Source organism: Clinocottus analis, unplaced genomic scaffold (genome assembly GCF_023055335.1).
Source record: "Clinocottus analis isolate CAN_PGR_092001 unplaced genomic scaffold, fCliAna1.0.p SCAF_8, whole genome shotgun sequence".
Classification (NCBI taxonomy): Eukaryota; Metazoa; Chordata; class Actinopteri; order Perciformes; family Cottidae; genus Clinocottus; species Clinocottus analis.
This window is the reverse complement of record NW_027176240.1, coordinates 15543093-15565823: the sequence shown is the minus strand read 5'-3', so window position 1 is coordinate 15565823 and position 22731 is coordinate 15543093. Positions and strand designations below refer to the sequence as shown.

At 44.7% G+C, this 22731-nt stretch overlaps 1 protein-coding gene across 4 annotated transcripts in view; it reads left to right on the top strand.

Annotated features, from left to right (window-relative positions):
- Window positions 1–22731, top strand: part of sipa1l2 (signal induced proliferation associated 1 like 2) — a 76309-nt gene that overhangs the window by 26376 nt on the left and 27202 nt on the right. For all 4 annotated transcript variants that reach the window (XM_068567465.1, XM_068567464.1, XM_068567462.1 and 1 more), the window contains exons 2-9: window positions 1846–3622; window positions 6707–6840; window positions 8082–8270; window positions 12982–13156; window positions 13373–13476; window positions 15229–15386; window positions 15967–16543; window positions 22132–22406. In XM_068567465.1, the coding sequence (XP_068423566.1) occupies window positions 2110–3622; window positions 6707–6840; window positions 8082–8270; window positions 12982–13156; window positions 13373–13476; window positions 15229–15386; window positions 15967–16543; window positions 22132–22406 (3125 nt within the window). In that variant the 5' untranslated portion in view covers window positions 1846–2109. The remainder of the gene's footprint in view (window positions 1–1845; window positions 3623–6706; window positions 6841–8081; window positions 8271–12981; window positions 13157–13372; window positions 13477–15228; window positions 15387–15966; window positions 16544–22131; window positions 22407–22731) is intronic.

Sequence of the window (22731 nt, the reverse complement as noted above, 5' to 3'; positions counted from 1 at the left end):
TTGCTGTCCTCGCTACGCCTTGTGTTTAAATACAGTGGCACTACAGTTTCTTGCTTGTGAATGAAGCTGTGTTCATAATCAGACCAGTATGTGATGGGACAGAGGGGAGTGTGGGTAGTTTGGTAGTACATCTCACTGAGGAGGTATCAATCTCTTCATGCACATTTAGGTCATGCATGCATCAGTGTGTATTTGGCCCGTGCTAAAGCACATAGGTTAATACTATGTTTCAGAGTCATCCCCAGTGTAGTTGGTCTAGTCTGGCCTGTAGCTAATCTTAATGTGACCCACATTTTCATCCCAAAATAGGTTACCCCCCCCACCTTATTCATAATTGAAAAATGTAAACAGTTGTCCTGGAAAAGAATATTTCATGGGGACGTAGCTGAAGGAGCAAAGACTGGGACACCGTGCCCAACTTTTCCATCACGTTTAGAGTGAAGCCTCACAACGACAATGGCTTCAACAGGGATTCTCATCCCCGCTGAAGCAAAACAAAACTGGCAATCCAGTGCCTCTGTGAAGTGGAGGGTTCACTTGGTAACTCATGGGTCTTTCACGTGATCACAGTAGTAGGAGGAAGGAGGCACACCACCAGCCCCAAAGAACACAAGAAAAGCATTTAGGCCAATGTAGGAAGACTTGTAGTCTCCATTGTGACATGGTGTGGTGGGATCTTTCATGCAGAAGCCAGTTTTTTTTTTTAGAAGAATCCATTCCAGTGTAACACCTCAGTCACTCGACCCTACAACCTATCTAAGAGCCTTTGTTGGAATTTGATGGAAGAGAAGTTGCTCAGTTCCTCTTTTGCTTTCAGCGACAACAAGCAGCGCAGTCTTTGTTTGTTAGCGTCTTTATTACATTGTCCGTGTCGAATCGTTTCCCGCCGTTGGAACAGGGAAGTATGACCAACCAACCGTCTGTGTGCCAAAAGTCTACACACAGCTGATATACAGAGACTTTACGCATACAGATGGAAACCACAGAGTTTGCAGCACGAGTGGAACCGACATCTGAAATGCCCAAGAGGGAACAAATCTGCTTTTCAAGGACAAGCCAACCGATGTTTTCGCTCCCCTTTTCTCTGTCCTCAGATGTTCAGGTTAATGAATAAAACCTGCTGATATCAGCTTTTTGTCAGTTTTATTTTTCCCCCCAGTTGAACAAAACTGAACAAGGGGAAAAGTTTCTTTCCTCTAGTTACGATAGTGGGGTGGACTTCATATTTCAGTGCGTTTGTGGCTATAATATTGTTTTATGTTACATGAAATACATGTTTGTCATAAACAGTTTACCTCACTGGGTTCTTTTTAATTGTCCTCCTGACCAAATACATCTGATTTAAAAATGTGATGTGGCATCGTCGTTAAATATGCAAAACTATCCCCCTTGTATAATTTGCAGCTTGATGATGCTGCGAGCGGTTGGATCAGATATTGGTACATGTGAACATTTAGCTGAACATCTGCCTCTTGTTGCTGTAATTTGCTTCCCCGCCATCTGTTAGGCATTGGCTGGAAGCACCAGGAAAGATATACATCTATCTTGTTATAAACCCATAATGGAACTAGCTCCTCTCAAATACACTAATTAGACGTATTCGATGATATGCTCTGCAGTTGTTCCAAAGCTAATGCAGCCCTACATACCCCTCAGTTTGAGTTTATTACAAAATAACAGGGTAAAGACAATTCAGGTCAGCAGTATGATCATTTGTATAGCTAAACTAAATGTGCTGTGTTTTGGGTCATTTAGAGGAACACAAAATAGCTTTTCCCTGTTTTTTCTAACCCTCTCGCCGTGTGCTAACATTTTTGTTGTTTTTTTTATGTTTCTGTGCCATAGATCCAACTCTTCCAGCTGTCGTTCTGCATTGGCGACACGCTGTGAGAAGAGGCTCCACGCCGCTGTGCCTCAGCGCCCCTCAGACACTTGTCCTTGACATCCAAATGCTGTGTGTTGATCGTCGTGCCAGCCGCCTTCTGTGAGTTATGACGACGGCTGCTTCATTGACTCAGGAAAGAGGCTCCTCCTCCGCTCAGCAGTGAGCGAATCACATGATGTAATGAAGAAGGGAAGTTTGCTCTTCAAGGAGTCTGCCAGCAGGATATGAGTATTTTGAGCCCTGTGACGGATAACAAATCAAACCTAGTGGGAATTGTGGGAGGCCCAGAAGAATACTCCAGAGCCATGCAGTCAGAGGAGCTGTTCAACAGGAAACTGAAAGCCCTGAATGGTAGCATGGGCCCGCCAGCCCCCAACATGCAGGGGAAAACCGAAGGCCCAGGGAAAACAAATGGTAATCCAGCCATGCCTAAAATGGGCGTCAGAGCCAGGGTGACAGAGTGGCCACCAAGGAATGATGGATGGGACGGACGACCTTCGCCGAACTATCAGAGTGTGATACCTGTATTTCAAAACGGCCAGCAGGAACATACTGTGGAAATACTAGAGCAAGGCGAGTCAGTCTGCCTGGAGGTAGACTACTCTGACAAATACACACTGAGTGACCTCCTCAGCCACTCCCCGCTGAAGGGTCTTCATCCGATCCGCCAGCGCAGCAACAGCGACGTTACCATTAGTGACATTGACTCTGAGGACGTAATGGACCAGAATGCTGTCAATCCAAACACCGGTGCGTCGCTGCACCGCGAATACGGCAGCACGTCCTCCATTGACCGCCAGGGCTTGACTGGAGACAGCTTCTTCACTATGCTTAGAGGCTACCGAGTGGACACTCTGGACCACCGGAGCATACCGCCTATGGGCTTCCCCGAGCTGTTGCGCTGTGATGCCGCCCTCTCCCCCAGCCTGCAGACAGCAGCCCAGATCGCCAGGGGTGAGATAGTCCACATTCCGGGCTACGACTACGTAGACAACTCTCTCATTTACAGCCGGGAGCCGGAGCGGTCCTTCATGAGGCGCCTTAAGTCAGAATCATCCGAAACGTCTCTGTTTAAGAAACTCCGGACCATAAAAAGCGAGAGTGATGCCTTCCGGCTCTCAATAGAGGACGACCGGCGACCACTCAGCTTCCAGAAATGCTTCGCGCACTATGATGTCCAAAGTGTTCTTTTTAACATCAGCGAGGCGGTGGCAAGCAGAGCGACCCTGAACCAGAGGAAGAACACCACCACTGGGGCTTCGGCCGCCTCGGCGATAGGGCCTGGAGCCGCTGTGCCCGGAGGTGGAGCAGTGGCTGGACCCGGGGGAGGGTGCTCCGATGGCAGCGCAGCAGGATGTAGCAGTGGAAATGCCCCCATGTTTGAGTCTCCACTCGGCAGCAGGGAGGACTTGAACCCCAAGGAGAACCTGGACATTGACGAGGGGGACGGGAAGAGCAACAGCTTAGTGCTGACCTGTCCTCACTTCCGCAATGAGATTGGTGGTGAGGGCGAGAGGAGGATCTCCCTCTCCAGAGCCAACAGTGCCAACTACAGTGGTTTGTCAGAGAGCTGCTCTTTTGAATCCTCTTTAAGTTCCCACTGCACCAATGCTGGAGTGTCTGTGCTCGAGGTACCTCGAGAAAACCAGCCTATCCACAGGGAGAAGGTCAAACGCTACATCATTGAGCACATCGACCTTGGAGCCTACTACTACCACAAGTACTTCTATGGGAGAGGTAAGGAATGCATCCGATGATGTGTTGTATTTGAGTTTACAGAGATTGATCGGCGAGGGTTTAAAATGACTCAATGTTGAGGATTATTAAACTTTCTAGGCTAAATCCATTTTACTAAGCAATGCACAGTGCCGTGTGAGAGCAAGATCCCAAATGGAACCGCTTCAGCTCATTGGGTAAGATATCTTGACGGCCCAGTTATTTTTGTAGGACCAGATGAAATAAGGGCCAGAACAATAGCAGGCTTGTGCTGGGTGCGAGGGTGTGTGTTTCACTTCCTCGGGAGAGGAGCTGTCATGTCCTCCCCGTGATATTGCCCTGAACCCCGCGGAGAGGCTGTGATTAGTCATGTGAGAAGAGAGAGGTGAGCGAGAGGGTGCGTTTGCAGCTGTTCACTGCGGAGGCCGCAGGGGTCTGAGGACCCCTCCTCTGAAACTTTGGGGTCAGTAAAACTATGCCACGGCCCTGAGTCCCCTCATTAAAACACCTATGTGACTGATGCTGGAAATACCACGCAGACCCCGACCCATCATCGCATTATATACGTGTCTGTTTTTCCCACTGTCTGTGCGACTCTGTCTGCCGCTCTCAGCAGATTGAATTACCCATTCTTCAGCTTCCCGAGAAAACAGCTGCTTCACCTTTAACACTGTGAGATGCCTGACCTTCTCCAAAAAAGACACTGTTAGAATATTCTTCAGCGGGACAGTTTGTAAACTCAACTGAGGCTCTGTGTCTCCAGTTAACGAGACCATTACAGAGCTCTGTACACAGTGTCTTTTATTGTGCCATGGAGTTTACTCTGATAATCATTTACCGTGAAATGTGGCCTCGCCTACTGCAGCCTGAGCTGTAGTTTTTAACCTCTGAGTGGCAGGCCAATGCTCCGTGTTGCCGTTGTTGTTATGGCTTTTATAGAAGATGCCTTTTACAGTATATGGACATGGCTTTTGCCCTTTCTTCATGAGGTGTTTTATCGGAGAGACAATTCTGTCATCACCTCTGCTTCACCATAAACACATACAAACAGGCACGCACACACAACTGGGCGCACGCACACATGATATAGGCACACACTCGCAGCATGTTACCACTTTAGGACAGGCTTTTATCAACCTGGGCTGAACATTGATCCCATTGATTGCCTAAAGCCCTCCTTCCCTTAGCAACAGGAGTGTTTCTCCCCAGGCTGCACTAATGGACACAATGTTTCAGCCACACCTTTGGGCCACAACTTGTTACACACATATATAAAGTAAAGACATACAGATTCAAGATTTTGAAGGCATTTCTCCATTGTGGAGTTACAGGAAGATGGGAAATGTATTTGACATAACAATCAAAGTCATCCATTTTATAACCTTTGGCAAATTACCAATGCCATGTGATGAGTAATGGTGACATGTTGGAGAAGTGTGTTGACAAAAAGCTTTCCTCTACAATCATCACTGTCTCCCTCACTGTGCCGTCGACGTTCTGATAGCCTAATGGCTCATTCACAGAGGCCCCTGGGCCTCCTTCCATCAATTGACCTTATGCCTCACAGAGCATTTCCAACTCACTCCTCTGTCCCTGACAAGCCACGTCTCGGGCGGTTAACCCCGCGCTGCCTTCATACAGTTCATTTATTACTCATGCTGAAATGCGCTTTTTCCTCAAAGTTAATGCTGCAATAACAAGAATCTGTGTATTTATATTGTACGCTCTACACCACATGGATGCATAGTGAAAACTTCTGCAGGAATCTCTTTGCAAATGTCAGTGCTTTGAGTCCCTGCTGAGGTTTTTCTCTTGTTGTCTGCTGAATCCAGGTCTTTCTCCGCGGCTTTAGCCTGGATTAGGGGGTGTTTGCGCAAGGCATCGCTTTTTGTTTGCAAAGCTCAGCTCCTGTCCATATCCTTAACACACACTTCCACATACATAACACACACGTCAACCTTTTTCAGTCCAACACTAAAGATATGGTTTGGCAATTACACTTTATCTTTGATAAATTGAATACTTGTTTACAATGCTTTAAACTAAAAAGACTAATAGTCCCCTCGAGTGTTCATTACATTTTCCTTTTGAACCTCACAACCTGATAGAAATAACGTCTGATGTGTAACTATCATCAAAAAAAAAACATGTCAGCTAATCTAGCTTGTAAACGTCGACATGAATGTCAAAAAGTGTTCAGTTACATTCCCCTAAAGGACACAAATACTCTGAGCTTGACCGGAGGGGACATCCTGGTGGCCTCGTGGTTAAAGGCACATACTGTGAAACCACTGGGTTTAAACGAAGTCAGGAAACTTTGCCTCATCTGTCTCTCCCCATATATTCCTCCTCCCTGCACAGTCAATTATCGAATGAAAGCCATATGGCATGAAAACAAAAGCAAAAATGACCTTGAGTGACATAACACTTACTTTTAGCATGGCTTGTTAAATTTAGGCCTGTTCCAACAATACAAATACAAAGAGCCCCTCCATGAACATTATTACACACTGTGTGCGTGTGGTAGGACTGTAAATCCATCACATCTAAATAAATATTTTAAAACATTCTTGTTTTTTAATCAGTCACAAACTCTTATTTGATACTGAATCATCACATAAACAAAACAGAAAACATGTTAAAGATATAATACCTCAATGTAATGCTGTATGAATACTCTAAATTGGTTTATACTGTGTTGCGTATCTGGGTCAGTAACCGTTCAGAGGAAGTCAAACTGTCCCGAGCTCTCTTTTTATTTGTTTGTTTGCTTTTTAAATCCCAGTTCAACCACAACACAGCACGCCAGGCTCTAATCCAAAGTGAATCTTCTTTCACTGGACCCCTGCTGCATTCTGTAATCACAGCTCGTCAATGGCCAGTCCACACACACGCAGGATTTGTTAATACACAAATAAATAAATAAATGGGCTGAGTAACATAAAATGATATTCTGTCGAACCAAAAGCAGTGATTTAAATAGATTTGAACGATTATAGATCTCTGAAAGATCTCTTGGAACTGGGGGTTGTTCAAGTCTGTAAAGTAGAGGTCCAGAGCGCTAAATGTGTGTTTTACTTCCCATCTTTCTTGCTTGACCTCCAGAGCATCAAAACTACTTTGGGGTTGATGACAATCTGGGCCCTGTGGCGGTCAGCGTCCGCAGGGAGCGGCTGGACGACGGGAAGGAGAAAGATGGAATGCAGCACAACTATCGAGTCACCTTCAGAACCAGCCAGGTAACTATAATACACCGAGGTGCACTTACCCTACACTGCTTTTTGTCTACAACGACTGGGGGTGCTCGGTGGGAGAAACCTGACGACTATTGCTCAATTAAAGAATTGACTATGAGCCAGGTCATGCTTTTAAAGGACGTTCTTTGTGTATTGCATTCAATGTTGAGGTCTCTCAGTTCTGGGCTTGTTCAAGCAGCACAGAAGTGCAGGAATGCTTCAATACTCCTGAAAACAAGAGGAGGCTTCTCGCTCCTAAATCTGCTTCTCGCACCGTGATATGCCCAGTGATTCTGTGCCAGTTGTGACTCAGTTGGCCAGTCATGCAATCACTGATTGCCGTCTAGCGGAGTCTGCGTGCTCACCCTCGCTCTCCATGCGCGCCCTCGCTCCTTCTAGACACAATAGGATTCATCCACAACCTAAGATGCACAGTCCCACAGTCCCATGTGGGACGAAAACCTCTCCTCGATTGATGCAGGGTGGTCTCATCCACTGAATAATTCAGGTGTGACAGATGTGTCGGGCAGGAAAATGTCACTGATATCAATGCCATTCTTGGTGTAACGCTCCACTCCCACGATATATATGACTGTATCTGGGTCACGGTAGCCCTGCAAGTAGCACGCAGACGATGTTTAACCCCCCCATCCGCTCCTATTTGCCTGTACTCCTATCATTTAGGCCCAGCATTCTCTGCCTCTCTGCGCCACTCTCCCTCGCTCTTCCCTTTCTGAGTCTCTTAAGTAATCTGCTTTTCAGAAAGCCTTTCTGTCGGACAGCCACTGACTGCTGACATTTGCATCCACGGGCTGCATGCATGGAAATGGCCGTAATGTGTCCGCGATGATGTGATAATGTGTCCGAACAACAACACGGGGGTCACAGAGTGGGTGTTTAGAAGCTGTTTGGGTCAACATTTACTGGCACATTAATGATCTTACTAGTAAAATACCACTTAACATCTAGTGCGCAGTTAGCGTGTCTTAATTATTTAGAATGTGAGTTCCTAATGCCTTCCGATGGAGCCGTAATGGAGCCATAGCCCTGAATAATATGGCACAGCATAAAAGGATATTACTGCTGGCAGCTAGCATACAAGCCTGTTTTAATTTCCAACATATTGAAATAAAATACATTGGCTTAATGCGATCCAAATGAATAAAATCACACAAGTGGACATGAAGACATCGTAAGACACTTGGCTTACCTGGTGAAACCTCATAATTTGTCTTTTCTGCCAGCTGACGACACTTCGTGGAGCCATCCTGGAGGACGCCATTCCATCCACTGCAAGACACGGGACGGCCCGCGGCCTGCCGCTGAAAGAAGTGCTTGAATACGTCATCCCCGAGATTAATATCCAGTGTCTGAGGCTGGCCCTCAACTCCCCCAAGGTCCCGGAGCAGCTACTCAAACTGGACGAGCAAGGGGTGAGTACACCAAGATGTCCTCCGTGCTTTGAGTGCCACTACAGACTCGTGCTGATGATGATTGAGCAGCACTGGAACAATCTGTGCCGAGGAGTCTTGATCAGGGATGTTTGATGCAAGGGAAATACGTCTATTTGCTTTCCATAGCAGTTGAGTAAACATTACACTTTGCAGATTTATGGGGCGCTATTTTTTTTGTCCAGATAAAACAAACTAGACCATAGCGTGTTTACTAGTTAACTTAAGTTGTGCTTGTAGGTGGATTTTCTTACCTTCTGATAGAGCCAGGCTACTTGTTAACCCCCACTAAAACACACACACACACACACTATTTCTAGTGTTTATGCTAAACTAAGCTAACCAGCTGCTGGCTGTATAGCTTCATATTCAACGGGCAGATATGAGTGCTATCAATACTCCTCTCTAGCTCTTGGCAAATGAGCACATTTCCCAAGGTGTTGAGGTAATCCTTTTAAAGAAGGAAAAGCTGTGGCCCAATCACTCTCCTCCACACGGACTAAAATATGTCTTTATTATGAATAATGTCTCGAGCTTAAATTATGATGAACTGTCATTGATGTTATGATATAGATCTTATATTCAAGGTATATCTGTCGCTGACCTTTTGCATCAGCTGTAGAAGGCAACAGGAGGGATTAACTTCAAATAGCAGGAAGCTCTGTCCCATATGTGGGCTGCTTATTATAGATGAACACACGCTCCTGCATGGAGCCACAAGACAGACAATATCACACTTAATTAGAATCAATGTGAATCCCACACTCTCTGTCGCCATCATGGACGACTTCGACACGTATTTTCTGCTGATAGATGCAAGCTGAAGTAACTACTTTCCTGACAACTTACTTCATCTGAGAGCAGGTGATTTGGTATTCTGCCGGCACGGCGGAGGGTGTCATCTTGCATTATCTCTGTGTGAATAAAATGGCTATTAGTGATACAGGCTCTCTACAGTCACAGGTGTAAGAGATGGGTTCATTGTGTGATCTTAAGGCCTTTAATATCTCATCTAATGAAACTGCAAGATGGAAAAGAGTGTGGGAGAGATTAGCCAGTGCTGTGTTGCATGTCTTGCTATCAGAGAATTGTCTACTTCTTAGTATAATTACATTCATTAGCACGAGCCCATCCTTCCATTTGACAGGGGAAGGCTCTTATAATAGAAAGTGTCAGCCATGTCCCTCTTGAATATTAAGATTTTGTGCCACACATAAACAAGAGCAGTGTAGTGTCCTCTCCAAAGCAAGTTAAATGCACTTAAGATGATGACAGAATCATCGCAAAGTAACAAGGTAAGTAAGTGCGCTAGTGCTTCCTGCCAGATTTCCAAGAGCTGATACGGGAGTTTGTTCACCTGCCACACAACTCTTGCTGTCTTTTGGTTGGAGACACTGTCTGCAGATAATGACTTTGATGTAAGGGAGGGAGGGGAAAAATGCAAGAAGGTAATTGCAGAAACTACTTTTGGAGGAGGAGAGTCCAGGCTGAGTGGGGCTCAAAGCTCCTCCATCTGGCACTCTCCCTCACAGACCTCAAACCAAACGCCCAATGGAGGCCAGTGATATATTTGGACATCAGTATTTTTGTACACTCCTGTTTTAATCATTAATGTTTTGCTTGCCTTGCAAATGTGTAATACGTCAACCGCCCCGTAATCTTCCTTTTTAACCGAGCCGGACTTTCCCCGTCCCTTTGTAATGTGTTGACGTGAGGAAGCCGATATTGGAATACAGGGAAAACTGCAACTCAGGCCTGTTTTTGTTTGTATGAGCGCATGATGTTCTACCACTGCAAAGCTTTTATCAGGGGATTTTCTTTTTTGAGTGTGTATGCACACTGCTGAGGAGATTCGTGAGATTGTCTAAAAGGCTTCTTTTTCCTGTGAAGAGAAAGCACATCTCGTAAATGAGAGTATCCTGCAGCCAGACAATCTTCACAATAACCTCATGATCAGTTCTGCGGAGAGAAAGTCCCTGAAAGCAGCACCGTAATGGCCTGAATGTAAAAAGAGAACAGAGCGTATGTGAATGTATTTTAGATCACTCTGTCGATCACAGTGGACCGGCTGTGTGCAGATGGACTGGGGAAAGCATTAGGCAGTTACTCAGATTCTGAGATGTGGTTTTAGCTGGTAGAAAACGCAAATGACACATTTTTCTAACGTCGGCGGTGTAAAATGTGTATCTGCTGTTTTCATTTCGAGGCTAAAATCCAGGGAGATGACAGAATTCTTGTTTAATAAAAACTATTCATCATCTGCATCGGTTTCAGAATTAAAAATGTAATTTTAAGCTTTAATTTGTAATTCTTGATTTTAAAAAAAGAAAAGCGAGGATATGAGCAAGATAAAAGCTTGCCTGCAGGTGTCTGCATGTAACTATACGTAGTAGTGTTTGGTGATAGCAGAGATAACATCGAAGAGGTCAGGGAAAGGTTACTAATCTTTCCCTCTCAATTATGCCGAACAAATTACCTTCTACCTCACAAAGACAACCCATTATCACTGCAGCACTCTGTATCATAACGAGAATAAATGCGTGACACCGGCCGAACTGCCAACGCTGCCTATCAAGTTTACTTACATTAGTCAACAGGTAAAGCCTCTGTGGCACCATAAATCACTCCTGATGCCCGCAGCGACAGCTCGACTCTGAAGTACAAGTCAGCCGAGGTCGGTTCCACAAGTTCAATAAAGTAATCTACCACCTGCCGAGGCCGATATTGCATCACCTCTCGCTGATGTAAATCAATCCCCTGTTATGACTCTGACTAAGGATTAAGTTGGTGGATTTATGCCCTGACCAGAATTTATTCTCCCTTTATCCCCCCGCATCTAAATTCCATGTTTTATATATTGTTGCTGCAGAACTTCCGACCCCCCAAAAAAAAAAAACGTCCCAAAATGCAACAGCGATGTTTGTGTAGTGACGCATGAAGGTTGTAGCCAGGTTTTGGGAGCCGTGTTTTGGATTTCTTTTGCCGCATCGGGGACACTGCAGTGCAGACAGATGTCAACGGGATGTTATGTGTTGTGTTAGGGCAATGCTATCTCCCTCAGGTGCGTCTCGGAGTTCTCCAAGGGGAATGCTGTCCTCATTTCTCCCTCCACTCATTAAGTCTCTTTCTATCTCTGCATTTTCACAGGGTTTTTCTCTCTCTTTTTTTGCAGAAGAGAAGGAGAGGGGCGAACTGTTTTCAGCACCCTCCAGCTCTAGATACAGGGAGATGAACATTTTGGGGGAAAGCTATTTAAGGAGAGAAAATGCTTGCTTTTTAGTAGCTTATACTCAGAATCTTAGTTAATCACAGATCCGTTAAATAGGATAAAGCTTTTTTTCACCCCGGTTATGGCTGTATTACCCCGTCAGACGCTGATGCCACCAAAACAAAAAGCACACATCAAAGGCGGTTCCACAATGAGCTTTACCTCGGGAGCATTACTCATCTGTACATGTGCCCTGATGTGTTTGCACTTTTCAGGCAGAGACAAATTTGCAGCACCAAAGGGCGATGCGATTGTCCTTGCCGATGGCCAGTCTGTTAAGAGGAGCGGGAGGTTAAGTGAGCCCGCATAATGCAGGATGAAAAATAGAAGACCTCATCATTGCACATCAGACCATTTCCACTGAGCTTGAAGCCGTAATAGCTTTTCGTCCACAGCAGGAGCTCTAGTGCAGGGCGGGCTTGCCTGATGGAGGAAGTCATCATGACAACAGTGTCAGGAGCCGGGAACAGATTACCTGTAAAAGAGGAAAAAAAGACAATCCCAATTTGTTTCAGTGTATGGATCAATTTGCTGGCTGCCTCATTCGGAGAAACCTTTTCTTCCCGGCGTATTGACACATTTTCCCCGGGTCAAGATCTTGCTGTCCTCAGCTGTGACTTTAGGTAACAGGTGCCAAACGCAAAGGGCCATTCTTCACCTTCTTTTTCACCCCCCTTTTCACTTCACCCCCCTGTTTCTTGGCCAGCATCAGGGAGATATAGGCCATGAAAGATTCATGTTGGTTGAGAGGGCTCTCGCTCTCACCGCGCAAGAAGAATCACTCCGGATGTTTTCTTTTCTTCCTGCCTCTTTGTGAGACAAGTTCATATCAGACCTGTCATTTCTGGATACGACTAATGCTTTCAGTGAAAAGCTGTGAGTTTTGGCAGGCTTCTGTAGGTCTATGAATACTCTTCTTTGTAAATGAGACATGTATCTTCATTGCGGCGCTCTTTGTAGAACAATGGCTGAATCAAGAGTATTATTAGTGGGGTGTTTGGAAGTCCAATGTCTCGTATTTTGTGAGTTTAAACACCCAAGTGTTACAACAGATTGAAATGATTTTGCTGGTAGCTTACACAGAGTTCTGCCGTCAACCAAATCTATCCTGCTATCTGTCCGCAATTCACTCCCTCGTTGCTCCACAGCTGCTCTTAAGTAGCAGCTATTATATGGGCTTGATTTATGCTCTGCTCAGAGCTCCCGAGAGTTCATAGCCTGGCTTCACAAAAGGGGATTTTAGCTCTTTCCGAGAAGGGCTGTGAAGGCCTTCACATTAGCTGTGACATGATGGAAAGTGGGCACTCTCGCATGCTCTTGAGTGCATAATGTTCAGCATGTACATGAGTGTGGTGTGCGTGATGCATATCCACGTCAGGAAGTGATACTTACCCGATGAGTGTCTGTGTATGTTCCTCATTCCAGCTAAGCTTCCAGCACAAGGTGGGGGTGCTTTACTGCAAGGCGGGCCAGAGCACAGAGGAGGAGATGTACAACAACGAGAGTGCCGGACCGGCGCTGGAGGAGTTCTTGGATCTGCTCGGTCAGAGGGTGCGCCTCAAAGGCTTCACCAAGTACAGAGCGCAGCTGGATAACAAGAGTAAGTTACATGATGCGTCCAACAAAAACATTCACAAATTGCAAGCCCACGCATTTCAGATCCTGCTGAGTGCAGATGCTCTGCTTTGTTTCTTTTTTCTTTTTTTCCTTTTTGGTGGTGTAATTATTTTTTTTTTAAACGCCATATATCTTAAGTCTTGATTTCTATTGAATTACATCCTCAGCTTATCTAACACAATAGTATGTTTTGTTACAGCGGACTCCACAGGCACACACTCTCTCTACACCACGTACAAGGACTATGAGCTGATGTTTCACGTGTCCACCATGCTCCCCTACACCACCAACAACAGACAGCAGGTCAGTAAACTCTGACTCCACGCTTCCAACACTCCCCTCCCCTCCTCCGAGGACCGTCGTGTTTTACTTTGCCGTGTGGTAAGCCGATGACTAATGGTGGTAATAAGTCCCTGAGCAGCTTCCTTTTAGGATATCTTCAATCCCGGCTGCTGCCAATCTTCCCCAGAGGCTCATTTTCCCGCAATAATGACCAATCAGTAGAAAGCATGAGCATTGCCATGGTAACGGGTACCCCACAGTAGGATTTTCATCAATGCATCCCAGAGGGGCTGTATCCAAAGTGGTATTAGATGGGCCTCTGTGTCTGTCTGCGCTAACAAGTGGAATTAAGTGGATGTAGTGGTGGACTGGCGAGCGATGGCCCGATAAAGCCGCGATTACAGAGGTTCACCATCTTAGTCGCTGCACTGCTTGCATGGAAGTTATTCTTGAGCCCATGTTAAAACCATGAGGGTTCAACCCTGCAGAGATATTAACAGCGAAGACACTGAGGGAGGTAGTGAGTGAGTCAGGGCCAGGAGCTACAGCGAACACTGCAAAGACATCCTCCATCATGTGAGAGCAAAACATCTGATTGGCGGGAGTCTTCCTTCTTTATTTCCTCCTCCTTCGATTGTATGTCATGAAGTGGGATAGTTGCATTTAATCCCTGGTGGTAATCGTCTTCAGGCAGAGCTCTCCCCACTTATCTCTTCATCCTTTCCATTTCACCTCTGAACCCTGTAATCCTGCTTGTTTCTGCCTCCTGCTGACCCTCAATGACAACTTCTATACTCGCCACAGAATGAGGTTAACTATCTGCACAATGCAACAAGGCAGGAGGTCTGAATTGGTTCTGAAGTCTCCTTCAGCAAAAAAAAAAAGCCTTAATTGTGTTAGCAGGATGCATTGCCCTCATCCAAAAAGCCCTTTATCTTGGTCTCAACAGACATTACATTCAATTTGTCATTCCTCATTGCAATACAGTGGGGACTTTATTTCCTCTCTCTTGTCTACGAAATGCTTTCAGAAAATCCACAGGAGATGTTCTCCTGTGGATTTTCCTCATAATCCACTCCGAAGTCCAAAATCGCTCGGCAAAATAAGACAACGTAACTTTGCAAACTGGTCAATCAAAGCGTCTCTCAGCCAACTATGACGAGGGTCCGGCACATATCTGACTCAGCGCCAGAGACTCTCGTGGAATGAATTCAGATTTTCTGCACTTCCAGGCTGGTTTGGTGGATCTCAAGCTAGTCGTGGTTAATTGTTGTGTAATGGTGATACTTGTAGAACTAAACATGATCCAAAACGTAGCAGCGTACGGTAGCGCATCATTAGCTAGTGAACCTTTATGCTACGCTAGCAACTGAATGAATACACACGCTGCTTTTGCTTTTTAAAGACTGTAACGGTATTTGTAACCCGGCTTTACTGAAACAGAAACACTCCTTGGTTACATCGTCTTTTGTCTTAATCTCCTGGTGATGTTGTAGTTTACTTTTACATTATGATCTGTATGCTGTAGCTTCTTATCTTTTAATATTATTAATGTTTTCACAGAGTACAATCAGAATAGAGTCAATTGTCTCTTCTACTTTATTGAGCAAAACTTTGAACGTCTGGCTTTAGCAATACTTTCTTTTCCATTCCAGGCTTAATTTTAAATATTAAATGTTTATAAATCGGTGACGTCTTGCACTACTCAACTATTAATTCACCATTTGTGTAATGCTATTGCTCTTTGTATCCTTGTCCCTCTTTTTTTTCTAGTTATTAAGGAAGAGGCACATTGGCAATGATATCGTCACCATCGTATTCCAGGAGCCCGGGGCCCTTCCTTTTACTCCAAAACACATCCGCTCTCATTTCCAACATGTGTTTGTCATCGTCAAAGTCCACAACCCCTGCACTGATAACGTCTGCTACAGGTAACTAGCCAGGCTCTCTCAAAATGATACTCAAAGGAAGAAGAACCGCCAAACATTAGAGCGCCTCGCCACGGGGTAACGAGCACACTTATATCCTCAAGACAATTTAGGGGAAAAGTGTTTATCGTTTGATGGGCTTTTCATGAATGTCTTCATCCCAAATGGCTCTACATGAACTTTTAAGAACATTTAATTTGAAAGAATAATAATAATAGCCTGCTGAGTGCTTTCTGTGGTTTCTGTCATGACTTTATAGTAATGTGTGGGAATCACAGGGCTCTTTTGATCTGGTAGGTGATGATACAGTTATTATCTTCAGAGCCACCTTGAAAGTATGACTTATAAGTCTCTCCTCGAGTGTTCCTGAAGTCAACACAAGTCTCGTTAATAACATAGCATTGAACAGAGCAAGAATATTCAGAGCTCCTCTTAGTCTTTCCACCAGAAATAATTTCCCCGAAAGCCATATAATTTCACACCCCTCATTGTACATACAGTTCAATATCCATTCACTTCTTTTTTTTTTCCCCTCTTAACTGTCACTTCTGCGTGTGATTCATGTTTCCACCCTGTCTTTCAGCGTGGCCGTGTCCAGATCTAAAGACGTGCCTCCATTTGGCCCCCCTATTCCCAAGTCTGTGACTTTCCCGAAGTCGGCCGTTTTCAGGGACTTCCTGCTCGCCAAGGTCATCAATGGAGAAAACGCTGCACACAAGTCGGAGAAGTTCAGAGCCATGGCGACTCGTACGCGGCAGGAGTACCTGAAGGACTTGGCTGAGAACTTTGTTAGCACAGCGACTATTGACTCTGCTGTCAAATTCAGCTTCATCACTCTCGGAGCCAAGAAGAAAGAGAAGGTGAAACCCAGGAAGGATGCACATCTGTGGAGCGTGGGGGCCATCACCTGGAGCGTCCGCGCCCGGGACTTCGGCCAGTCGATGGACGTGGATTGCTTGCTCGGCATATCCAATGAGTTTATTGTGCTCATCGAGGAGGAATCAAAAAACGTGGTCTTCAACTGCTCTTGCCGTGACGTCATTGGATGGACCTCAGGGATTATGAGCATTAAGATCTTCTATGAGCGCGGGGAGTGTGTCATGCTGTCTGCACACGACAACTGCGGAGAGGACATCAGGGAGATGGTGCAAAGACTAGAGGTAAGATCCTTTAAGACTGAAGTGTCATAATCTCGGTCATTTTCGAGGTATTCATGTCTCCTGGATTAGACCGTTGGAAGGCGAGCTGAACTGTTGTACCATGCTGTATGTCCACGTCTTCAGTCTCTAATCACGCCACACTAAGCCATTTAAAAACACAGAGGGAGTAAATCATTCTCTGTGGCGAAGGGAGGGTTTTGTTGTTTATATTTGATAGATTGAGACTATGACAGTAAAAATCAATTACTTTGTCAGAACAGTGTTGCGTCAAAAACAGTTTTAATGGATCAGACAAGGTGCAGCTCATTTTTTTCGCAATAATACATGACACCCTTTCCGGTTCAGACTCGGGGAAAAAAAAAAGGAAAAGCACAACAATTAAATACTATACATGCTGTGCTCGACTTAACCTGTTGCTCACATTGTTCACTCTTTTTCAAACAGGAGATGCTCTGCATTGGTCTTCTCGTTGCTCTACATTGCAATATGGCTCACAACCCAAATTTAGCTTTTTTTTATTGTATCTTATGAGTATCTCATTATGAGCATCATATTTGTTAAAGTTAGGTTCTCAATAAACTGAAAATGAGTTCACCCAGTGTTTGCTGCCTAAAAAAAGGCCTATAAACTTCTGTGAAACACGGAATAGCAGTCTGTCATCGGAATCGCCCACTAAATCTAGTTTGACTGCCTTTCACACATAAGCTCAATGGCATGTGAAGGAAATGGCTGCCCTTACTTTAAATGGGGCTGCGAGGCATTTTACTTTGGATAGTTGTGGTAGCTCTGTGGTGAAACAATGCATTCTGCAAATATTGCTCTTACCATTGTAGCTTTACTACTTACCACAACCCTTGTTTTTCTATTTTCATCATTATGTCAGCGGAGCTGTTGCTTTCTTAACCTATATCTAGCCTGTCAAGTCTTGTGTGTTGAAAATCTGCGCTGAGCTTCTGGTATTTTCTTTTCTTTCCTTGGTGTCTTTATTTTTTCCCTTCCCGACTCCCCCCTCATCTGTCTGCCTGGCCCCTCTTCGGGTTGTTCAGAGACGGGAGTGTCACATAAATGTGAAACTGTAAAGTGAAATCAATGGAGTCCAGAGAGGATTATAGACCTCCTGTTGATAGCTTTCTTTGGCTCATCACACAGGCTCAGCAGAGGTGTACAGTTAAACGTATAGGTCACACAAGTGCAGATGTTGTTCCGCGCTTGATCGGGATGAAACATTATGAAACATAACAGCATCTTTATCACCAAAAAACGAAGCTGGAGCCACTCCCTGCGGCAGACGGTTCATTTAATGGGAGTGGAAGATTAGCGATGATGTGATTTCGGCTCATTGTTGATTTTGCTGCTGTCTGGGCGCAAGTACAGGAGAAGGTAGCTTAAGCAGGACACCAACCCAGTTATGAATGGGAGGAGGGTTTCTTTTTGTTTTTGGGTCTTAGACTAGGAATAGATAATAACACTTTGTTGGCCTCACTACTTCACTCCCTTTAAGAGCTATCCACTGAGTCCAATTTCTATACCAACCTTACTGTATAGTTTTGCCTTGGCCATCTGCACTCTGTGGCCCTGGTTACATTATTTTATTTGTTTTAGTGTTTTTCAAATCTTAAAAAAAGAAGAAGAAAAAGGGAACAAACACCTGGTTCTTCAGCCTGAACGCTGGCATCCGATGCCTTGTTTCCGCTCCCAGTGTTGCGCAGGTTTGCATTTCTTATTCTAGTTTCCATTGTTTGTTTACTGAACCTCTAATCAGGCAAACCTTTATTTCCTTGAAAAAAACATTGTGGTTGAATCCCAAAATCCAAACCTGAGCTGTGCATGACCTTATTTCTGCCTGCCTGCATGCTCTCCTCCACTTATCCCTTTGGCAACCTCGTCAACAGGAATTTCCAACAGACCCCAGTCAGCGTATCATTGGTTCAGCCAACAACACGGGAGTAACAATCTATTTCCTGTGGAAAGCACAAGAAAGAGCCTCACTCTTCTGAGGATTTCGATAGATGATAATTACACCTTTCTTATTATCACCTTTCACAGTGAAACTAGAACCAGCACAAAGATTTTGCAACCGCAGTGAAAAGCCCAAGATCCCAAAGAAGTATTTACCATAATTAATCTTAAAAGACACGGATGTCATTCAGTGTCTGCGCAACTCATCGCAAGAAAGGACAGAGCCGGATATATTAGCATTTGTGATTAGCCAAAGGGCGTCATTTCCTCGTTCACTATGCTAATATCCTCTCACATTTACTGTCCGCTTACCCACGGGATTTGTGAGGGATATTTCACAGGAAAATCTCAGGATAAGTATTAATAAGTGTGTCGCTATTTAAGTTATTCACTAAGACAGAGGAGGAGCAGCAGCGGTTGGCACATTTTGGGTATCAGGTGACCCTGCATTCTTGATCCCAAAGGTGTCTGTAATGTCCCAGAGGTGGGCTCGAGTCATGTTTCATAGGTGGGGATTTACGGGCTGCCGGACCTGTGATGTAATGCGAACCACAGTGAACAGATTGCCCACTGTAACCGAGGAGCCCAGTGTGGGAGCACAACTAAAAGCTTTGTGATAATAACGCCCCACTCTCAAGGGTGTTGCTGAGCTGGGTGGCCGCGTGCTCTGCTTTTATGAGACAAGCCATCTTGGTTCGGGAGCCATGTTTTTTTTGTCACCTGATCAAAGTACAGGCTGTCCCCTACATTGCGTGTTACTTTATGTACTGTTTTTATATAGAAGCGAATCACTGCGTCTGCTTTGGACCTCAGTGAACGAACTAGAAGTAGGAAAAATATAACAAGGAAAAACTTCACTAGCTTCTCAAAATATTTTTATTCCATTCTCTTTTTTTTTAATCCACATATCAAAGTAAATGGTAAAAGTTTGGATTCAAGATTGTCGATCGGTTAAAACATGGTGTTTGAAAACTAATTACGTGGTAACTTATTATGGCCATTTAAATTTGTTTTGTCTTCCTACTTATGAAACGACTAATTGATTCAGTAACAGATCTGCTTACTGGATAAAGACGATAAGCGGTTCCTACAGTATAATCGATCAGTTCAGGAGCTGCAACAAATTATTAATTGTTGGATTGTTCATTCTTTAAAATGTCCAAATATAGCATGGCATCATTACCTTGCTCTCTTTCTCCAACTTTCAGACAAAAATCCAAAGTGATTAAGTGTATTGTTATACATAACAAAGAAAAGCAGCACAATCTGAATCAGTTTTGCATCTTTGCTGAATCAACAGTTTAAATTATGTATATATTGCCATGTGTTTTTTTTTAAATTTCTGTCAATAAACCGATCAATTCATCGGCAGCATTTGAAATGCTTGATTAGTAACCGCTGACACTAATGTCTTGCTCTGGCCACTCTTGCCCCATTAAAAAAATTGTGCCCTATCCCAGTGGAAGCCGCTGTCCTAGATGTAGAATTGATTCACAGATATTCAGCCCAGAGGAAACGGGTGACCCTCATTTCCACAATCTGTCCTTTGACGTTCAGTTGGGTGACAGGGTTTTGTTATGTCTGTGAAACATGCCAGAGCTACTTCTGACTGTCAGACCTCTCACAGAGGAGCCGCGCCAGCAACACTACTTGACAACCAATTCCAGGCAAAAACTGTTTTGTTTTGTTTCGGGTTGGCGTTTTAGTTTTGTGTTCCCCACTCGCACAGATGTGTCATCCACGCTGCCAGACTTCATGCCACCATCCTTTTATCAAAATAACTTAACGGGCCACAAATCCCTCCGATGAGATAATGAGCGTCCTGTTAGATTCACCCATTAACGATTTTGGCCATTCGGAGGAAAACCTATGCACATTCATTTTGTGGATGGACAGAATAATGTCCGTTGATGAAAGCATTTAGAAAGCTATTATTTAGGCCTAATGAATTTCTGACAAAGGGCAGTTTGATTCATGGCTCCTAATACTCAGGCCAATGTCCTCTTCATGCACATTTACTTGCACAGGCTATGTTAGCCTGCACAACACGCCTCCTCCCTCCATCCAATTTGTTCTTGTTTTTTTAATTTTTCTTTTGGACAATCTTTTCTAATAGTGTGTGTATGTATATATTGTGTTGTGCGATGTGTCGAGCTACTTGGACCTTGCATTTTCCTTTGGGGATCAATAAAGTAATTATCTATCCATCTAGAGAGCTTTTTGGACTTCACTTTTCCCATTTCCTTTGCCCTTGATGTTTTCCGCGAAAGGAATTGTGTAGTTGCCAAAGTGCCCCTCTAGTTTCATGTCTCTTTTAAAAACTGGACCTCCAAGCATTTATGTATTGCTTGTAACTGATTGTCACTGATTTCACCAACAGAATGAGTCCTTCCCCAAGTAAATAAAGGGTTTCAGGGTTGCGTCTCACTGTGAGAGCCGTCATGGCTGTTTCGGGTCCCCTCTCACACAGCGGGGTAGGATTTCTGCCAGTGTGAGAATCTGGTGGAGTGTTGACAGGCCATAGTCTGAGTCGATGTGTCCCTGAAACCAGCTGCCACTCTTCAGCAAATGGAGTCAACCACCCACAACTGAACAAAAACTAATCTGGTGGGTAATTAAAGCTCATTGGATGCAGTGTGGGTGTTTTTTTCTCTCCAGTGATTGTTGCAGGAAAACTCGGCCAGTCCCTCTGAGTACCCACACTGCACTGCAGTCTATATCCTATAAGCTCAGTGACTCCATGTCACCGAGGTGAACAGATAGCTAGAGATGCATGTTTTCATCTCTGCTCAGTCTGTTGCTGAAATATTGCTGCCCAAGCGAGAGGGTTGCCTGAACTTCACTTGAACCTGAATTACATTACAGCAGAGGCTGCGGCCAAGCCACCGCCAACTTTAAGTTTCACCCGAGCACACAACAGGACAAGCGGTGACTGCCTGCCAAGTATCCACGGGTGAAGTCTTGAGTCTCTAGAATAGTGAGGGAAGGGTGTAGAGATCATTTTGTGTTCATCAGCTGCCAGTAGACTGTGTGTTGGATACATATTGTGCTCCAAAGTCCTTTTAACAGAAGTTATCTCTGGTTAATAGACTTAGTTCTCTGGACACGTCCGTGTCTCTGGAGCCACGGTGAGCCTTATTCCCCACCATGGCGCCCACAAAGCCACAGTAGGCCACAACACGGACGGACGGACGGATGGGTTTTGAGGCTAAACTAGTTAGCTCTGTTATGGACCCTCTTAGTAACTTATATTTTGAGAGGTTCTTTGAATTTGCCAAACATGCTCGTGCTCTTCTGCTGAAGGACGGGATGTTATTTTGCTCTAATAGTATTGTTCTCACACATCTAAGAGAAAATATTGAAATTGTACATTGTTTAAAGGCTGCTGTTGGAATATACTGTAATAGCTTAGAAAGCTCTTATTAAGGGCTATTAGGATCATTCAACTTGTCTCTCTCTGTCAAGTTCATGCTTGTTTTTGTTTTTTTCTGTTTGATTGCATCCTTTTCATGTGTTGGACTTTGTGTTTCTTAAGTGCTGCTGTCTTCATGTCTCCTGTTCAGTACAATCAACACGTCTGTACGTTTTATTGGAGATAACGAACAAAAGCATTTCGTTTCCGGTTCCAGATCGCCACCAGAGGCTGCGAGACGTCGGAGATGACGCTGCGTCGGAACGGCCTCGGCCAACTCGGTTTCCACGTCAACTTCGAGGGCATCGTGGCCGACGTGGAGCCCTTCGGCTTCGCCTGGAAGGCGGGGCTGAGGCAGGGCAGCCGGCTGGTGGAGATCTGCAAGGTGGCCGTCGCTACTCTCACCCACGAGCAAATGATTGACCTTCTGCGCACCTCCGTCAGCGTGAAAGTGGTTATAATCCAGCCTCATGAGGACGGCGCACCCCGGCGGTAACTCCTCCTCTCTTGTTTTCTCACTGTCACTTGAGATCTAACACTTTCTTACATCATCACAGACAAAATCTGCTTCCAAAACAAATGCAGACCTCCTCTGGTTTTTGACCACAGTTAGTGAAACAGAGAAACAGGTGCTCCTCAAAAATGTATGAAGTTCTAACAGAAGAGTGTTCTTTTCTCATTTTTCCATGCAGCTGGGGTAAATTAGCTTGACATTTGTGCTCATGTTTGTGTTGATTAGCACACGGAAATGCTTACACACTGTTTTAGTTGCAATGGGGGTATATGTTGTTCTCCGCTGATTTCTCTGGAGGGGACT